Source organism: Ailuropoda melanoleuca, chromosome 6 (genome assembly GCF_002007445.2).
Source record: "Ailuropoda melanoleuca isolate Jingjing chromosome 6, ASM200744v2, whole genome shotgun sequence".
Lineage (NCBI taxonomy): Eukaryota > Metazoa > Chordata > Mammalia > Carnivora > Ursidae > Ailuropoda > Ailuropoda melanoleuca.
Genome location: NC_048223.1, coordinates 34045509 through 34065436, shown reverse-complemented (window position 1 = coordinate 34065436; position 19928 = coordinate 34045509). Strand labels below are relative to the sequence as shown.

The 19928-nt window shown below is 39.9% G+C and overlaps 1 protein-coding gene across 8 annotated transcripts in view; it reads right to left on the bottom strand.

The window, feature by feature from the left end:
• Positions 1-19928, bottom strand: part of ULK4 (unc-51 like kinase 4) — a 589354-nt gene that overhangs the window by 439186 nt on the left and 130240 nt on the right. For 6 of the 8 annotated variants that reach the window (XM_002923807.4, XM_034662175.1, XM_034662176.1 and 3 more), the window contains one exon: positions 18479-18661. The exons of 1 other annotated variant lie outside the window; for it this stretch is intronic. In XM_002923807.4, the coding sequence (XP_002923853.2) occupies positions 18479-18661 (183 nt within the window). The remainder of the gene's footprint in view (positions 1-18478; positions 18662-19928) is intronic. One more of the 8 variants, XM_034662178.1, reaches the window with a different exon arrangement.

Sequence of the window (19928 nt, the reverse complement as noted above, 5' to 3'; positions counted from 1 at the left end):
TTCTAATAATCCTTCCAATTTCATTGGTGTTGGTCGTGACCTCTCCTTTTTCATTCATAATTTTAATAATTTGGGTCCTTTCTCTTTTCTTTTGGATAAGTCTTGCCACTGGTCTGTCAAATTTATTGATTTTCTCAAAGAACAGGCTTCTAGTCCTGTTGATCTGCTCTACTGTACTCCTGGTTTCTAATTCATTGATCTCTGCTCTAATCTTGGATAACTGCTTCCTTGTGAGTGGATTAGGCCTGTCCCTCTGTTGCTGTTCCAGCTTCTTGAGGTGAGAATATAAAAACTGCATTTTAGATTTTTCTATTCTTTTGAGTGAGGCTTGGATGGCTATGTATTTCCCCCTTAGGACTGCCTTTGCAGTATCCCATAGGTTTTGGATGTTATGTTTTCATTCTCGTTGGTCTCCATAAATTGTTTAAATTGATTTTTTATTTCCTGGTTTATCAAGTCATTCTGAGCAGGATGGTTCTTAGTCTCCAAGTGTTTGAGTTTCTTCCAAATTTTTCCGTGTGGTTAAGTTCCAATTTCAGAGTGTTGTAGTCTGAGAATATGCATGGGATAATTTCAATCTTTTGGTATCGGTTGAGACCTGTTTTGTGTCCCAGAACATGGTCTATTCTTGAGAATTTTCCGTGGGAATTAGAATAGAACAAGTATTCTTTGGTTTAGGGTGTAGTGCTCTATATATATCTATGAGGTCCACCTCGTCGAGTATGGCATTCAAAGCCTTTGATTCTTTGCTTAGTTTTTGCCATAGTGTTCTATTTCTGATAGTGGGGTATTGAGGTCCCCTACTATTAATGTATTTTTATCTACATGTCTCTTTATTCTGGTTAAGAGTTGGCTTGTGTATCTTGCTGCTCCCCTGTTGGGGGCATATATATTTATAAATGTCATATCCACTTGTTGGATACTTCCTTCAAGAATACTATAGTGCCCTTCTGCGTCTTTAGTTTAAAATCCAATCTATCTGATATAATTGCTACCCCACCTTCTTTTGAGGTCCATTTGCATGAAAGATGGTACTCCATCCCTTTACTTTCAGTCTGAATGCATCTTTGGGTTCAAAATGAGTCTCTTGTAGACAGCAAATGGATGGGTCATTTCTTTTTATCCAATCTGCAACCCTGTGGCGTTTTATGGGAGCACTTAAGCTATTCACATTAAGAGTGAATACTGAGAGATATGATTTTAATGATGCCATATTGCCAGTAAAGTCTTTGTTTGTATCGGTTGTGACTTTCTGTTCTGTATCACTCTTGGGGCCTTTTTACCTTTATACAACCCCCCTTAATATCTCCTGTAGGGCTGGTTTCGTGGTTACGAAATTGGTTAATGACTGGCGATTCTGGAACGTCTTTATTTCTCCATCAATTCTGAATGACAGCCTTGCTGGATAAAAGATCCTTGGCTGCATGTTTTTCTCTGAAAGAGCTTTAAAAATGCCCCACCCCCAACCCTTTCTCTCATTCCAGGTCTGTGTGGACAGGTCTGACATAATTCTGATAACTTTGCCTTGGTACGTGAGAAATTTCTTTGCCCTGGTCGCTTTCGATACTGTATCCTTGGATCTAATATTTGCGAATTGCACTATGAGTGACGTGGCATAGGTTTGTCGTGGTTGAGCTTGGGAGGGGTCCTCTCTGCCTCGTGGACACGAATGTTTGTTTCTCTTGCTAGATTAGGGAAGTTTTCAGCTACAATTTGCTCAAATATCTCTTCTAGACCTCTGTTTTTCTCCACCCCCTCAGGGATGTTCTGACATTGGATCGTTTCATAGAGTCAGTAATCTCCCGTAACCTACATTCGTGGGCGTGGATTTTTTTAAATCCAGCTTCTATTTTCGTTTTTTCTTCTACTAACCCATCCTCCAATTCGCTAATACGTTCTCTGCCTCGGTGACCCTGGCCGTCAGAGTCTCTAGTTTTGACTGCATTTGGCTCATAGAATTTTTAATTTCTGTCAGATTTGCTCTCATTTCCACCCTTAGGGATTCTATATTCTCAGTAACATTTTCGTTAATACTTTTTTCAAGTCTACTCATCATCTTGAATCTTGACCACTGTTACTCTGAATTCCATTTCTGATAATTTGGTTACATCCATATCCATTAGTTCTGTGGCAGAGGCCACGGACTCATTGTCTTTTCTTTGCTGGGGGGGACTTCTCCTTCTCATCGTTTTGATGAGGAGAGGTTGCGGGGTTGTCCAGAGCCCAAATTCTTGACCGGGACCCAGGCCAGCGCCCTTGTTTTATAGGGATCTTAGGGATGTGGGCTTCTTCTTTAAGGATTTTATTTATTTATGTGGCAGAGAGCCAACCAGTGAGAGAGGGAACACAAGCAGGGGAGTGGGAGAGGAAGAAGCAGGCTCCCAGCGGAGGAGTCCAATGAGGAACTCCTTTCTGGAACGCCGGGATCACGCCCTGAGCAGAAGACAGGTGCTAAATGACTGTGCCACCCAGGCGCCCTGGGATGTTGGCTTCTTGATTTTTCAGCCTGCCTTCTGGGGGAAGTGCCTGCCGCGCCGATGCTCAGGCAACCCCGTTTGGGTAGAGTCTCCAGTTCCCTGCGAGGGGGGATGGGGATGGGCACGCTGTGAGCCGGTATTTCCAGGCTTTTGTTCCAGGTTTTTGTTCTCTGGCGGCTTTCCCTGGCGGTCTGCTGTGCCTCTTCTGAGAGTCAGAGCAGTGGCGGCTGAATCTCAGCCTCTGTCTCAGAACAGAGGGATCGCGGCCTGTTCTCCACTGATGTTCTGGCCACTTTAACTCTATTACTGTTGGTGCTGCTCAACCCTGCAGCGTCCGGGGATGTGCGCCCCACACCCGGCATCCCAGCCCTCACTTCCGGGGCCAGTGAGTCTCTGTCCTTTGTGTTTCTAACGCCGCCAGCCGCCCCGCACGCTCCTGGCGCTCCCGGTCTCAGTCTGGATCCAGTGAGCACACCGGGATTCCAGAGTTCCGTGAGATGCTGGTGGCGCGCACCCCAGGCTCATGGTCTCAGTCTGCTGTCTCGCGGGTGCTAGTCCGTGAGTCCACCCGCTGCCCCATGCAGGTGGCTACCGCTTCCCGGCACCTGAACACGGTGGCTTCCTCCTCCTTCCGTTTATCTTCCAGTATCTGTGCGCGGTTTCACGGCTCCCCGCTTCGTACCTCAATACTCAGCGCTGGAGATGTTCATTTGTAGAGATCCAGATGTATGTTCCTGCATCTCAGGCTGATTCCGTGGATGTTCAGGCTGGTCTGGTACCTATCCAGCTCGACTCGGGACCGGCTGAAAAAGGGGTCCCCTACTCCTCCGCCATCTTAGCTCCTCCCCTTTGTGTTCCTTTATAAAACTATCATCAATGGTCTTCATTACTCCTTTTCCTCTGATTTTGGAATCTTTCCTGAGATAACGTCACCTTTTTGTACTTTCCTACAGCCCAGTTCTGTTTTCCACTCTCCTATTTCTGACTTGTGCAGTTCTTCCACAGCTTCCATTCCAAATTTCCTAATTCATTTCAGTTTTTTTTAAATATTAGGTTTGACAGTTTTCATATGCTTTGTGGCCATGTTTTTATTAATAATCCTCCATTGTCTAGGGGGATGTTATTCCAAACTACTTATTCTTACCTTCCTATACTCTTTTACACTATCTTTTCGTGGATTTTTGACAACCCTTCTGCTTTGTTGGTGTCTGAATGAAATGGATTTCCGTGTACTTTTGAGAAGCAGGTTCTACTGTGGACAGTGAGGATTGGCCAGGATAACTTGTTATTTTTGTGATTTGAGGCCTCTTTCCTCTGTTGTGACTCTGAAATGTCCACACATATGGCCTCTTGGAGTGAACTCCACAGCACATTCTCAGAGCTGCCTTATCCAACATCCTCTACACATTTTCTCTCAGGGCTCCTGCCATGTTTAATGTGCATTCTAGTCCTGGTTTGTCCAGCGTGGAATGCTCTCCTAGGAGAAAGTTTTTCTTGGATATTTCTGAAAACCTGGAAGGGCTTATGTTACTCCTGCCCACCCTGGTCTCCCCAGTCTTTCTGGACTCAACCACACACTAGAACCTATGAAGTCTCCCCAACTTTCAATGACTAATCTAAGAACTGCATGCCAGGTTTTCCACTTTGAGTGGGGAATTTTCTGTTAGAGAGTGAGTACTTGCCAGAAATTCTTGGATTCCCCAGTTTCTGGGACTCAGAGAATGCACCTTCTCCTTCGCTCTGCAACCTCCCAAACAGCTGCTGACCCCACACTGCCATTCACCATTTCACTGCACTCACTCCTATTCTGGCTTTGTGGAATAACTCGACACCTTCGTAAGGAGATCTGATGAACTGAAAAAATTCTGTGTAGCAGCAACATTCTTCCTCCCCAAATCTACCTCAACAGGAACACACTATTACATAATGTGTACACCTTTGAGTTTTTCTCAGTTTCAACAGAATTCATAGGCAAGGGGCTATGTTGCATCTGAATAATTTTGTCAGTAAAATGTTATAAAGTCAATTACAAAACGACAATCTCAAATATGGAATATCTAGACAAGCAGACAAGCATATAAATGTTTTTAAGTAAATATTTTAAGTGTATATATGTATCTTACTTAAAATCCATTCATTGTACCAGGCTGGCATCACTCTGAAAAAGCACATAATGACCAGCAATTGGATATATCTTATTATACCACTAAATAAAAGCACCAAGGCCTTCCTAAACATTAGTCCAAAACACGGGCCACAGCCCAAAAAACCAAAACAAAGAAACAAGAAGGCATACACAAAACCTGTGACCAACCTCCCAATCTCATCAGTGTACCACAAGATCCAGCGTTAAATTCCTCAAACATTCCACATAAGCAATACACCTCTCCCCTCAGAGCACTCTTTCCAATCATAGATTAATTTTCCCAATGCTAGAGTGCAATGCTGTCACTGAAAGTTGTGCAATTCATATGTAAACTTCTTTTTCATATGTGAATTTAATGGAATGATACTTCTTGAATCACAAGATGCAGGGATATCTGGTAAGCTTCTAGATGGCAAATATTATTTTTGAAAGCTAAACTTCTTTAAGGAAATGTTTTTTTAATTAACTTCAAATTCTCCCCTTAACTAAACCAGTATGCCTGAAGTCAACCATGAAGGCCTGCAAATTGAAAGAAGATGACTAATTTTGTGATGTTTAGGACAGAATAAAAAAGCATAAGACACTTTTTCTTATATCCAAAACAAGTGATACTCCAACTAATAACAGCTTGTCACAAGAGAAGACACTCACTCCCCAGCTCCCTTGAGTGAGCCTACATCACGTTCCATCTCGATCTATCTCATACAAGGGGTCAGGGTAAGTTCTTTGTTTATTTTTGTGGTGATGTGGGGTCTCATCCCCACATCCCATTCCATCTCATCTATAATAAAGTACCACATTACCAACCTGCCAGAATATTTCCATTAAACACAGGTGGTAATGTTCAAAGTTAGTTGGTTTAAGGATCCATACTATTTTCAATGAGGTGATAGGGTTCCTAAAACCCTATATATTCTGAGACGGTCTATAAAGCTTTAAGAACAAATAGGGGAAAAAAAGTCAAGTCAAGAAATGAGCAGAAGACGTGAACAGACATTTCTCCAAGGAAGACATACAAATGGCTAACAGACACATGAAAAAATGCTCAACATCACTCAGCATCAGGGAAAGACACATCAAAACCACAGAGAGATACCACCTCACACCACTCAGAATGGCTAAAATTAATAACTAAGGAAACAACAGATGTTGGTGAGGATGCAGAGAAAGGAGAACCCTCTTACACTGCTGCTGGGAATGCAAGCTGGTATAGCCACTGTGGAAAACAGTGTGGAGGCTCCTCAAAAAGTTAAAAATAGAACTACCCTACAACCCAGCAATTGCACTACTAGGTATTTATCCAAAGGACACAAACATAGTGATTCGAAGGGGCACCTGCACCCCAATGTTCATAGCAGCAATGTCCACAATAGCCAAACTACAGAAAGAGCCCAGATGTCCATTGACTGATGAATAGATAAAGAATATGCAGTGTATTTATACAATGGAATATTACTTAGCCATCAAAAAGAATGAAATCTTGCCATTTGCAATGACATGGATGGAACTAGAGGGTATTATGCTATGCGAAATGAGTCAGTGAGAGAAAGACAAATACCATATGATTTCACTCATACGTGAAACTTAAAACAGATGAACATAGGGGAAGGGAAGGAAAAATAAAATGAGACAAAAGCAGAGAGGGAGGCAAACCATAAGAGACTCTTAACTCTAGGAAACTGAGGGTTGCTGGAGGGGAGGTGGATGGGGGGATGGGGTAACTTGGTGACGGGCATTAAGGAGGGCACTTGATGGGATGAGCACCAGGTATTATGCAACCAATGAATCACTAAATTCTACCCCTGAAATTAATAATACAGTATATGTTAACTAAATTGAATTTAAATAAAAATTTAAGAAAAAATACATGTTACAGTGTTTCTACCTTCAAGTACATTTTTAAAGAACAAAAGGAAGCTTAGAATCACAAACAATACCAAAACTCAATAAATGTAAACTAAAGATTTATGTATTTCATTGGGTAGTCACATTGTTAGTAAATACCAGAATGTTTTTAAAGATTTTATTTATTGAGAAACAGAGAGCGAGAGAGAAGGAGCACAAGTGGGGGGAGGGGCAGAAGGAGAGGGAGAAGCAGTCCACCCCTGCTGAGCAGGGAGGTGGGGCCTGATCCTAGGACCACGGGATCATGACCTGAGCTGAAGTGAGATGCTCAACCAACTGAGCCGCCTAGCTGCCCTAACACCAGAATTTTTGAAGAATTCTTGCACTTCAAAAAAAAAAAATCACAAATGAGTATCTATGAGATGCTACCATGGTTTTCCTTTCAGACCATACTGCATATGGGTAAAAATTATCCATGTGATAGGCAGACTATCACACCTAACACCATAGCCACAATCACCACACACACAATCTCAAGAAGAAAACTACTGAATGTTCCCTAGAGATCATCAGAAACTTCAAAAGTGAAGAAAATGTAAATTATAACTTGAGTGCTATAACATGAATCCTTTTATCCAACTTATGAAACATTTCAAGGATACAAAAAATCCATTCAACTTTATCAAATCTTAATATTTAAAAAAATCAGCCCAAATTCCTTTTTTTTTTTTTTTTTAACAACACATTAGCGAGACACAGCTGAAGCTGCTGCCCTCCATTACAAAAAGGTAAGCACTCTCAGAACTCTGGTGGTTACAACAGAATTTTGTATCCACAAAACACAGATAAATATTTTTGCATATTTTAAACTTTGTGTATGTTATTCTTTTGTCCATATCTTTTTCACTCAGTTTTATTTATGAGATTTATCCATATCAATATATTTTCAGTCGGGTTAATTCGTTTTTACTTGCTATGTATTGTTCCCTCATATGGATATATTACAATTTAATTTCCCAACCTGTTGCTGATTGACTTTTACATTGCTTGCCATCTTCTGACACTGTAAAAATGCTGTAAGACAAATACTCTGTTTCTGCATACAACTGTACAAGGATACGTTCCTAATGGAAATATTTATTGTTATGCTATGTGCATCTTCAACTTTTCTAGAGAGTATGAAATTGTACTCCAAAGTGATTATACCACTTTACCTCGGAGGGTTCCCACTGGTCTATCTCTTCACCAGCAACTCTTACTTTCAGACTTATATATATGCCAACCTGAAGCATATGAAACTAACTCAGTTTAATCTTCATTTTATTCATCAACATTCAGTGTGAGCATCTTTTCCCAACATTATTGACGATTCTAGCTTCTTCTTTAATGAAGCAACTCTTCATAGCCTATGTTCATTTTGTCTTGTCTCTTCCTTTTTGTACATAGGCATTCTTTTATGTGCTGGATACTAAGCCTTAAGAAAACTTTCCCTACAGCAAGGTCACAAAGATAGCCACTTATATTTTCTTTTAAAATTTTTTTAAGTTTTCCTTTTCATATTTTAGTCTGGTAATGTAAGAAAAGAGACCTAACAGCCAAATATCTTTCAAAAGCAGAATGGTTGAATAAATGTGTTGCCTCCGTTAGGAAGCACTATTTTTTGGGGGGTGGAGGGGGGCATGCATGAAGAACATATCTATTAACAACAATGCTGTGATCTCTGAAATATATTACTAAGAAAAAACACACACACACACAAAGTACAAAATGGCATATGCTGTCCTTTAGTCTAAAGAAGAGAGAGAATAATACAGAGCCCACCAGAGGTCATTTTAGAGTCAACTAGACATACCGTTGCAAAAGAGGACCACAGATCACATTTTCAACCAGTTTGCTCAGGAACCAGGGCTTGCTGACCAGGCAGCATCGGATGTCACTCTAGCCACAGCCTGGGGAGCACAGCCCAGGCATAGTAAGAAAAGAGCAAAAGGGTGGGTATGGAGTCACCTGGCTTAGAAGCTTCCTACCCCACAGGCACCAATCTCTTTTGTTAACAACTTCACGGATGACAGGTTGGTATTAGGTTCAGAAACACAGAGCTGGAAAGTTAATTGAAAGTACAATTCTTAACCCTTTACCCATAGATAAATATAGGAGCACTGGTGGGGTGGGGGGGCAGGAAGATAAAATGAAGAGAGAGATATAATTGCATAACTATAAAATAAATAACACAATAATAAAAAATTTACAGATAAATATAGAGAGATAAATACATAGGTATAATTCATGGATATAAAGAGAGAAAGAAAGATATAGGGAGAAAGACATAGTTGCTCATATTCGATTATTTTTTTAAATAGAAGATTTAAATGGATATTAATAAAAATGTTTGCATTCAATGCATAAAGAAGGGGAACAAGTGAAGAGGGTAGAGATGGAAAACTGTTTCCTCTGAATTGATTCTTTGTAAACTGACATTAAAACCATATCAACATTTTACACAATTATGAAACAAATTAAATCAAACTTTTAAAAAGCAATACCCTCAAATCAAAAAGAAAATGATACTTAAGGGTATATCATGTTGGTGGGTTAAGAAGACCCCAAAAAAAATTATTTGAAAAGAATTTACAACACACTAACTTGACTACACAACTAGCTGGACATACCCTAAGCACTGAAACAATTGCACAAAAATCCTAGGTTGTATTCAGAAATCATAATGTGATTAATAATATCACTATCATTCTGAGACTTCTATAAATATTATAAAACAAATAAGAAATGATGTTAATGTCAACAGAAAACAAGATTTTCAACTTGAGAGAAAGAATTACTCATATAAAATAAATTAGGCAAAATACTGAAATCGGAAATACTAGTATGAACAGTAGATGTATTTTAAAAGTTATTTCCTGGCTCTATCTGCTAGGAATGCCCAGAAACAATAACCAACACAGTAGCAGTGAGTACTCCTATCAGATTGCGGTCTCTAAATATTATTTCCCACTAGAGGAACTGGGGCTCTTTGGAGGAACAACTGGTTCCAGGTGCAGAGCAGAAAACATACGAGAGAAGCCTAAAACACACTGTTCCATCAGAAGGCAAGAAAGTAAAGACTACTGGATTTCTGACAAAAAGACCCAGGGGGCCACTTATGGAGGCTTCCACTGGCTGAGCAACACTATCACTCTCAGTACGAAAAAGAACATCATCCACAATGGAAACATACCAAAATACTAAAATCCGTGACTTCATAAGGGAAGTAAATAAAGTATCGTTTCAAGTCCCAGTCCTAAAAAGTAAGTCTTTGGAGACTGCTAGGGAAACCAACTCATGATTCCAAAGCCCGGTAAATAAGTGAATCTTACGTAAACTGTTCCTCAGGGTAACCACACAATTGATAAAGTTTTTGCTACAAAGCAATTTCGATTAAGACATGAGGTCAGAATGATAATATTAAAATATCAGTATAGTTTCACCCATACCAAAACAATATATCCCAGCAGTTATCACTGACAGCTGCTAAAACCATTACAGGAGAGCTGGTAAGGAAACTTATAATGACTGGAAGTGAAGACACTGCTCACTCTTTGTATCGGAAAAGGGAGAGCCAAGTCATCCGTGTGTGCCTTCTGTTATGAAAAACACACACCACTGGGGCACCTGGATGGCTCCCCAGTTAAGCAGATGCCTTCGGTTCAGGTCATGATCTCAGGGTCCTGGGATCGCCCGGCTCAGCAGACAGTCTGCTCAGCGGAGAGCCTACTTCTCCCTCTCCCTCTGCAGCACCCCCTGCTTGTGCTCTCTACGTGTTCGTTCTCTCTCTCTGTCAAAAAAATAAATAAAATCTTACCCAAAAAACAAAAACAAAACAAAAAAACCCACCAATGAACTGTCTTCAAAAAAAAAAAAATCTAATTTGGAGCTGATCAAACCTATAAACTCATACAAGAAATACAGGAGCAGCATTTTAAAGGACAGCACACTGTCCATGTTGTTTGCGAGATTCAATCAGCAAAATCCCAACGTGGAAAGGCCCGTGAACTATGACAGTTTTCCTTATAACAGATTCATTTCAAGGACTAAATAAATAAATAATTAAAAAAGATAAGGGGGTCTATAGATTTAAAGAGAATTAAGAGACAAATCAACCTGAATTAGAAAGAAGATATACAGACCTTGCTTTGATCCTGATTCAAACAATCTAGAAAATAATCATTGATAAGCCAGTCAAGCGAACTCTGACTAAATATACGGCTGTATTAAGAACTTATTCAAAAAACACAAAACAAAACAAAACAAAAAAAACAAAGGAAAATACCCTGAAAAACAAAAGAAACAAGAGAACTTATTAATTGGTTGGTGTTCAGTAACATTGTGAATATATCTATTTTAAAAGATTGCTTATCTTCTACTGATATAGATGAAATAATTACAAATGATATGATGTCCGTGTTTTGCTTCAAAATAATTCAGAGACAAAGGGAGCGTGTAGCAACAAAGTGAAGAGGGAACAGAGATGAGATGACATCAGCATGTACTGAAAATTGATGAGGATGATGGGTATATGTGGGCCAGTTACATTGTTCTCACGAAAGTTTTTAGGTTTCTCTCTTCTTATTGAATACACACACCCTGCACACGCACACATGCATGCACCCACACCCCACCCACAACCCACACACATACACCACACACCCACACACCCTGCACGCATACACACACGTACTCCACACCCTGTACATATACCCCCACACATACATATACCACACACACACACACCCCATACACATATGCTACACACACCAACACACACTTCACTCCCCTGACAACCAGGCTGTGGCTCCATCACTCTCACAGTAGCCCTCTTTTCATTTCATCTTCTGCATCTTTGTTATTTTCCTGAAAATTCAGTCTTGTCTCTGCAAGGAGTATCTAGCATTTTTAAGTTTTTTATAGTGAGAGAGTTTGTAAGGTATCTACTCAGCCATACTGGCAAAAACAGACACCTTTTAAGATTTTATTCTCGTTCTGGTCAGATTTCTAAATTCCATAACCAGTCAGCTTCTACCAGACATCCTGACATCACAAGACCTAGATTTTGTAACTAGCATGACTTCTGGACCAAAGCAATAGAGCCACGGCTTTCAACAACCCAGATATAACTCACTATGGTTCAGTGAATGTAAAAGACAGAGATTATGAAAAAAAGAAAAAGAGAATTTACCATGTGACCTCTAAGTATCCTGGCTGAAATTTTCAAAGGTAGAAAAGTAACTCAAAAGGAATGATGGGATTATAGCCATGCACTTAATACTGCCTGAAACCAAAACATTTTGGCAGATGTGAGAGATACATAATCTGGATGCAATATTACCACACTTCTTACTGGCACTGAGCCTATTTGCAAACATATATAAAACCATACTGGGTTTTTTTTTTTAATCTATAAACTATGAAGGGGAAAAGAACTTTCTAAAAATGAGACTAACCTAGCAATTTTACTTAAAAGTTTTATCCTAAAGGAAAAATTAAGGATGGCCACGCAAAAGGATTTAGCCATAAGAATGTTCTCCCTGGGAAAACAATGGCAAAATAATTCTTAGATGGGCAATAGTGAGCTGCTGGGCCAACTGGTGATATCTTCATGTGATAGAATGTCATTACCCTTCACAGATAACATTGAAGAGTTACACTGACTTAGACACACATTCCTAACATGTCATGGAATAGAAAAAATATGGATTACCAAACAATATATAGTTGATCCAATTTCTGCAAAAAGATTCTAACAGTATGTGTTTGTAGCAACAGAGAGGAGGGAATATGGGAATGCATGTGTATGCGTGCGTGCATGTGTGTGTGTGTGTGTATCCACACACAACAAATATGAATTTGAAAGGGACAGAATATCAGAATTTTTACAGAGATTACCTCAGGGAGGTAAGCACTTCAGTTTTCTGTATTCCATACATTCTGAATTCTCTATACTAAACACGTAAACCACAAAATTCATGAAAGTTATAAATATAACCTGATAAAAATACATTAGATTAGCCTTACCAACTTTAAGTTTCTTGCTCTTATAATTAAGGGAAATTGCAATGACCTCATCCAACATCTTTCTCCTCAATAAAACAGCAGGAAATACATATACAAACTCCCAAACTAATCCAGCGTCCGGTCTCAAAGATTGAATATCTGTAGGACACATTATCAGCTTGGAAGAACCACAAAAATAAAACTAAAGCAGCAATGAAAACCAGAAAAAGTTTCTAGGGCAAGGATTACTAAATGAACTCACACCTAACCTACATGCTTTTCTCTTACACCTGGTCACATCTTCCAGAAGCCTCTTGTTCATAAGCCACTCATGTATCTGAATTGTGAAAAAGTTATCAATTCCCAACCTCTAGCAACAACACAGGAATTACATATAACGTACCATCTACTGGGGCGCCTGGGTGGCTCAGTTGGTTAAGCATCTGCCTTCAGGTCAGGTCGTGATCCCGGAGTCCTGGGGTCAAGCCCCACATTGGGACTTCCTGCTCAGCAGGGAGTCTGCTTCTCCCTCTGCCCCTCACCCTACTTATGTTCTTTCTCATTCTCTCTCTCAAAAATAAAATCTTCAAAAAAAATAATAAAGTACCACCTGTCAATGGTTCAAAAAGTATCCTGTTAAGTATTTGGGGAGGAAAAAAATGGGAAAACTACTTGTCACTTGTTGCTTTGCTCAATTTCTCCAGTTACTAGAATATTCAGAACACATGATTTGTGACTCAGAGAGTCCCGTCACTATGGCTGTGATTGCTCACTTTTCACATCCAGTGTATGGAACTAACACTCATTTTTGGATAAAGGAATAGTCTGCCATTTAGCACATTTATGGGAAAGGAGATCCTTTTAAAGATGACAACATGAAACAAATTAAACACCACTGATGCACATGGGTGCTGGATACTGGTCAGCTAAGGGCACTGACATGCAAGCAGCTCCTACAGGTGAGAGAGTAACCTGAAGAAATTCCTTCAATTCCTCACTACGCACTCGAAAACATGAGCATGATTCAGAAGGGAATAATAATCTGGTTAGTCTAGATTAAGAGGAAAATCTGCATACAGTTACATAGTTCAAATGGAGAGTCAGATTAATTGCTAACTGCAAATAACTATGAAAACATGCAGTATGCTGCTAATAATTCCAAACCCCACGTTTTATTATAAGAGAAAGACAGCACGTCTCTACTGATTGCTGGCTAAATTTCAAGTCCTTAGTACTCTCATCATCTACCCTTCTAGAGAATAGTCTAGCACTGTCTAGGCAGAGCCTTTTAAATGTGGATAGCATCTGTGGGAATCCATTAGCGGAGAACATAAAGATGTATGCGACAAGATGTTCACTGCATCAGAGTCAGTGGAAATCAAAAAATGAGAAGCAAATGGTTCAATAGTGGAGAAAGAATTAAATTATTGTAGTACCACAAAATGAAAAATTATACAATACTTTTTAATGTTCTTGGGGAATATTTAACGCTTTTTTTTTTTTTTTAAGATTTTATTTATTTATTTGACAGAGACAGAGACAGCCAGCGAGAGAGGGAACACAAAGGGGGAGTGGGAGAGGAAGAAGCAGGCTCATAGCGGAAGAGCCTGATGTGGGGCTCGATCCCATAACGCCAGGATCACGCCCTGAGCCAAAGGCAGGCGCTTAACCGCTGTGCCACCCAGGCGCCCCTCTTGGGGAATATTTAATGACAAAGTAGCATCAAGATAAATCTACGCATTGGGGCATCTGGGTGGCTCGGCTGGTTAAGCATCTGACTCTTGGTTTCAGCTCAGGTCATGATCTCAGCGGCATGGAATTCAGCCCCTGCACTGGGCTCTTTGATGGGCATGGAGACCTCTTGTCCTTCTCCCTTCCCCCTCTGCCCTTCCTCCCATGCCCCTTCCCCACATACACACAAGCATGAGTGCACTCCCACTCTCTCTCAAATTAAAAAAAAAGATAAACCTACACATTTTGACCTGAATTTTACAAATGTGTGCATAAAATACATAGACGCACAGGCAAAAGACTAAAACGAGACAGACCAACATGTTAACAACAGTCATTATCTCTGGAGGGTGAGATTACAGCGGATTTTGTCTTATTCTTGAGCTTCTTTTAAATTTTCGGCACTAAACAATAATTTCTTTTACATATAAAGGAATAGCATGAACCTCTTTTGGGGACTGATTTTCAATTCTAAAAAGATCATGATATACAGGCCATGGTTCCCCAAAAAGCACACATGCAGCTCTTCTGTCCAACAGGAAGGAGTAAAGCTGGTATTTGTTCCTAGGTCCTCTCCTCTTCTACTCATTCTAATCTGTCAACAACCAACAGTCAGAAAAGCAGCTCAACTTAGCAGTAAGAAGGCTGCTACACCTGTCCCCGAAACACACATGTATACATTTTTAAATACACTTTTAAGTAAAATTAAAACCCATGAGGAAGGCCAATATCATGACCCTATATAATCTAAGTCTCCATCCTGTCCCAGCCTCTTCCCAAGGGCCTCTCCCCCTCACCCACGCTGCTTACTAGGTTCAGCTCTGTAGGCCTTCTCTCTTTCCAGACCTTCCAAAGATCTCTCACACTTCAAGGAGGCTAAACTACAAAGTTCTTCCCTCCGGAACTTCACAGGGCACACTCCTTCTGGGCATTCAGGGCTCAGCTGGAATGACACCTCCTCAGAGAGGCCTTCCCTGACCTCCCAGCGCCCCCCCCCCAAGGTAATGATATGTGGCTCCACTCCTTGCACACTGCCTACTGCAGACACTCTACCACATTACTGTTTCATGTTCTTCTCAGCATCAACACTATCCAAAATTGTTCTGTGTATGCATTTGTCTTGCAAGAGCATTAGCTCTAGCACCCACATCCTCCATGAACTTGATCAATTACTCAACACACTAAGTTTCATCCACGAATACCCCAGGACAGCAAGTCACTAACTGGCCCATAGTAAATGTTCAATAAATGGTGATACTTTTTAACTAATAAAAAATAGAACCCTACATTTTAAATGAGAATTCACTGAATATTATTGACCTTTCATAGAAACATTTTAAAAATTAAAGGACAAGAGAGGGAAGATGCACTTTTTCCTGTTCTTCCCACAAAACACAACTAAAAACCCTGGACGTTGTATAAAAACAAACATACGATGACTCTGAAAGGTGAAGAGAAGACAGAACCAGTAGGAACCTCAGGACCTGAGCATCAACATGGCAAGGAGCTCACTGGGTTTTCTTTTTTGCCCCAGATATCCTGGATTGAGTGCTGGAAAATCCAGGAGCCTAGAAACACCAATAGGCACAAAACATAAGAAAGATCGGCTCTCTCAAGCCAAAGGACCAAGAAAGGGGCAGCCCAGAAAGATCAAAAACTTTCAAATAATAGCCACTCCACTCCAGCCAAACATCATGGAAGAACCATGACCCCGTCCCCATCAGCTCAGAGCAAGTGGGGAGCCTAGACTCCTACCCTCAATAGCGAACACCCTCCCCACAAGGGCAATACCAGAAAAGAGCAAGTGGAGAGCTGGCAATAACATCCCCACCTGGCAATAACAGCCATTTGCCCCAACCCTGATGACAGAAGAGACCACGTGGGGAGCCTGGGCCTCTGCCCATATAGAGCAGTAACTAGATTCCTTTCCCTCTCTCCTTTCCAAGACGGCAATAGAGAAGCAAGTGGAAGTCTGCAACTTGAGCACCTTCCACCAGAAATGAGGCTCACGCTCCCACCGTATAGTAGCAGGGGAGACAGTAAATGAGGAGCTCTCCCCACTCCCAGCCAGGGGAGCATCAAAAGAGGCCTATGGAGAGTGCGGACTCACACCCCTGCCCGCATTTAGGAGGGGTTCTCTGCACCCCTGGGGTGTCAAGAGAAGCCCACCAAGGAACCTGGACTTCCACCCCAGGAAGGCAGGCACGGGCATCGCCCTCCTTTCTCTGCCAGTTCCTTGACAGAGGAGGCCTACTAAAACAGAATCAAATAAAACCCAGAGCCTGAACACATGGCACCCTCCATATTTAATGGGCACAGAGTTTCAGTTTTGCAAGATGAAAAGGTTCTAGAGATCTGTTCCACAACAACGTGAATATACTTACCACTACTAACTATAAACTTAAAAATGGTGAAGATGATAAATTATATAATTATATAATTTTTTTTTCAGCACCAATATTAATCAAAATCACAAGATTACTTATTCAATACATTTCAATATTCAATCATTCCTTTTGTTAAGATATGTGGAAATATATATTATAAAACAATTACAAAATCATATTAATCAATACATCTTATTTTACTACCTTTGTGAAATACCATATTTGAAACTAAGTCAATCCATACTTGTTCTGAGGGTGGAAAACAAACCAAACTGCTAAAACTCTCAGCCTCTCTTGTCGCAATTCACACAGTAAAACTACTCAAGTGGGGCTTTTTCTAATACAATGTAACAATATTTAATGACTTGGAAAATTTAATAGCAAAAATTAGATACACAGACTTTGGGGAAAAAATAGCTTTCTCTGAGGCTCAAACTTCTTAGCAGAATCTAAATCAGACTAATCAGAGGAAAGGCAAGATGTGGTTTACTCTCCACCTTGACTTTGACAGATCAAGTTTACTATGTAAATCAGATAATTATTCATAATTACTGAAATGTTAACTTTTATTATAAAAAAACAGAATTTAATGTGTGGACTGTAACACACAAGAACCAAAGCAAGTAGCGTACGTAAGTAGTTCCATTCTCCACTTGTTAGTAGCACTACCCTCACCGAGTTCTCAAAATTCCAATTTGACAGGCACCTCCCCTTTTAAAAAAAGGATAATTGGTCCAATAGTTTAAAGAATGCCACACACTACATTCCCCATGTGAAAATTCAAAATACACATGAGCATATAAAATACTGGGAAGGGCTGTACAGTTAAAACTATCTCTTTCACTTTGACTCATAGCTTTCCAAACATGTATATATAAACATGGTCCACCTTTTCTACCTGGTAACACCTCACTCAACATTAATATTCTAGGACAGGGCTTCTCAAATCATCAAGTTCGAACAAACCACCTAGAAATCTCATTTAAATGTCGATTCATCACCAACCTATCCCAAAGTCCATAGTCCCAGAGACTAATATAACAAAATAAATATTATTTAAAAAAAATAAAATTAAAAAAATTAATAAATAAATGTAGATTCAGATGCAGCAGACCCAAGGTGGGGCCCTAGGGGCTGCCTTTCCAACCCTCTCCCAGGTGATGCCCGTTGCTTCTGGTTCTCGGATCACTCTTCAGCAGGCAGACATGTTGAGGAAGGCTACTACAGAGACTTGGCAGAACTATGCAGTTTTGTGATGGGAACTGAATAATTAAAGACTTTACATAAAATAAAGGAATATAAAAGGATTAGAAGGAAACTAAGTTAAAAACAGAAGAAAGGGAGTTGTTCAGGTGATTTGTATTAGCCAAATATTAGACAAGGAAAGGGGTTCTAAATGAGTCCAAGTTGAAGACAAAAATAAATAAATAAAATCAGGAAGTGGGGGGGAAAAAAAAGAAAGAAAGAAATGAGTCCAAGTAAGCAGAGAATATAAAGGGACCCACCCCATGGAAGACAAAGCATATGGAGAGAGGGTTGGGGGCTGAGGAGCAAGAGGAATAAGAAATATCAGCATAGAGGAAGGACTCATAAATTTCCCAGCTTTTCATTAATAAAATGGGACACGCGGGCAGAGCCATTTACTGGATTTCTATTTTAATCACTAAAAGACTCTTACAACATCTTCAGATGAATGGCCTGTGGGACAGGGGTTTAGCAAAGTTCCAAAAGGTCCCCTGAGATGAAAAATAAATTCTACAGAGATAATATTACTTGTTTTCTCCTGCAACTGTAACGGTTCAACAACAATTTGTAAAGTACAGTAATAGGTGAAATCTAAGACAAACCTTTTCTTGGATTAGCCTCTGAAGATGAATCCCACAAGACAACATTGCAGTAAATAAGGTCAACATGTACTGCTGAACTTTGCAGATGGCTGAGGCCAGGGAGTTTATTACTGAGTTCAGTCCTACCTTCTCAATAACATTCTGGAAGGCAGTAGGAGAATGACGGGTGATTCTACACAAGGCCTGCAGAGACAGGAGAACAGATCTGTCAGACAACACCAAGTGCACTAACCGTGCCTTGGAAAGATAACACCCGCTTCTGTGGAGTTGAGGGTGCTTACCTTGCTCCTTCGTTACTTATTTTGGCATAAGAAAGTTGGAAATTTTTCAGCATATTAAAAAATAAAACAATAATCCAGCTGCCAGTAAAAACTAAAGTTGTTTTAAGACAACAAAGCCTCTTATGATAAGCATACAAGTTATAAAGGGTTAACAGAAACAAACTAATTTATAAGTCTGTAGAGATAAACTTCCCTTTAAGAAATAAAAAACATCGAGTGCCTTCTTTTTGCAGACACTAGTGAAGGGGGGGGGAAGCCATGAAAATAAATAAATAACACTTATTGTTTAGCATGTGAAAAATGGTATCTCAGAATATCAGAAGACTGGTCACATTAGTTCTCCCAATAACATATAAGAAAGGTATTAGTACTAACCTACTTTATAGACAATAGAACTAAAGCATAGATTACTTAAAGTTACTTTCCCAAAGGCATGTACCTAGTAAGTGACAAAACTAGAATCCAAACCAAGATAATCAGATATCTGAGCTTTTCCTAACCTGCTCACAGATTAGAGATGAAACATAATTAATAAACTAATAGAATGTAGCAAGTGTTATAACAGAACTGAGCTCATTGAATTAAGTTTGGAAAGGAAGGTAAAGCAAGTCAACAACAATAGGAAGATGATCTCGAGCCAGTTTTTGAAGGATAAATGGGAAGTGGACAGGCAGAAAAATAAGTGAAGAAAATTCTAGCCAGGACATAAATGTGAGACTTGAAACTATAAAAACCCTAGAAGAGAACACAGGCAGTAATTTCTCTGATGTCAGACACAGTAATTTTTTTCTAGCTATGTCTCCTGAGGCAAGGGAAACAAAAGCAAAAATAAACTGTTGGGACTACATCAAAATAAAAAGTTTCTGCACAGCAAAGGAAACAATCAACAAAACAAAAAGACAACCTACAGAATGGGAAAAGATATTTGCGAATGACACCTCTGATTAAGGATTAGTATCCAAAATACATAAAAACTTATATAATTCAATACCCAAAAAAAAAAAATTCAAATAAAAACTGGGCAGAAGACATAAATAGACATTTCTCCAAAGAAGACATCCAGGGGCGCCTGGGTGGCTCAGTCGTTAAGCGTCTGCCTTTGGCTCAGGGCGTGATCCCAGAGTCCTGGGATCGAGCCTCACATCGGGCTCCTCCGCTATGAGCCTGCT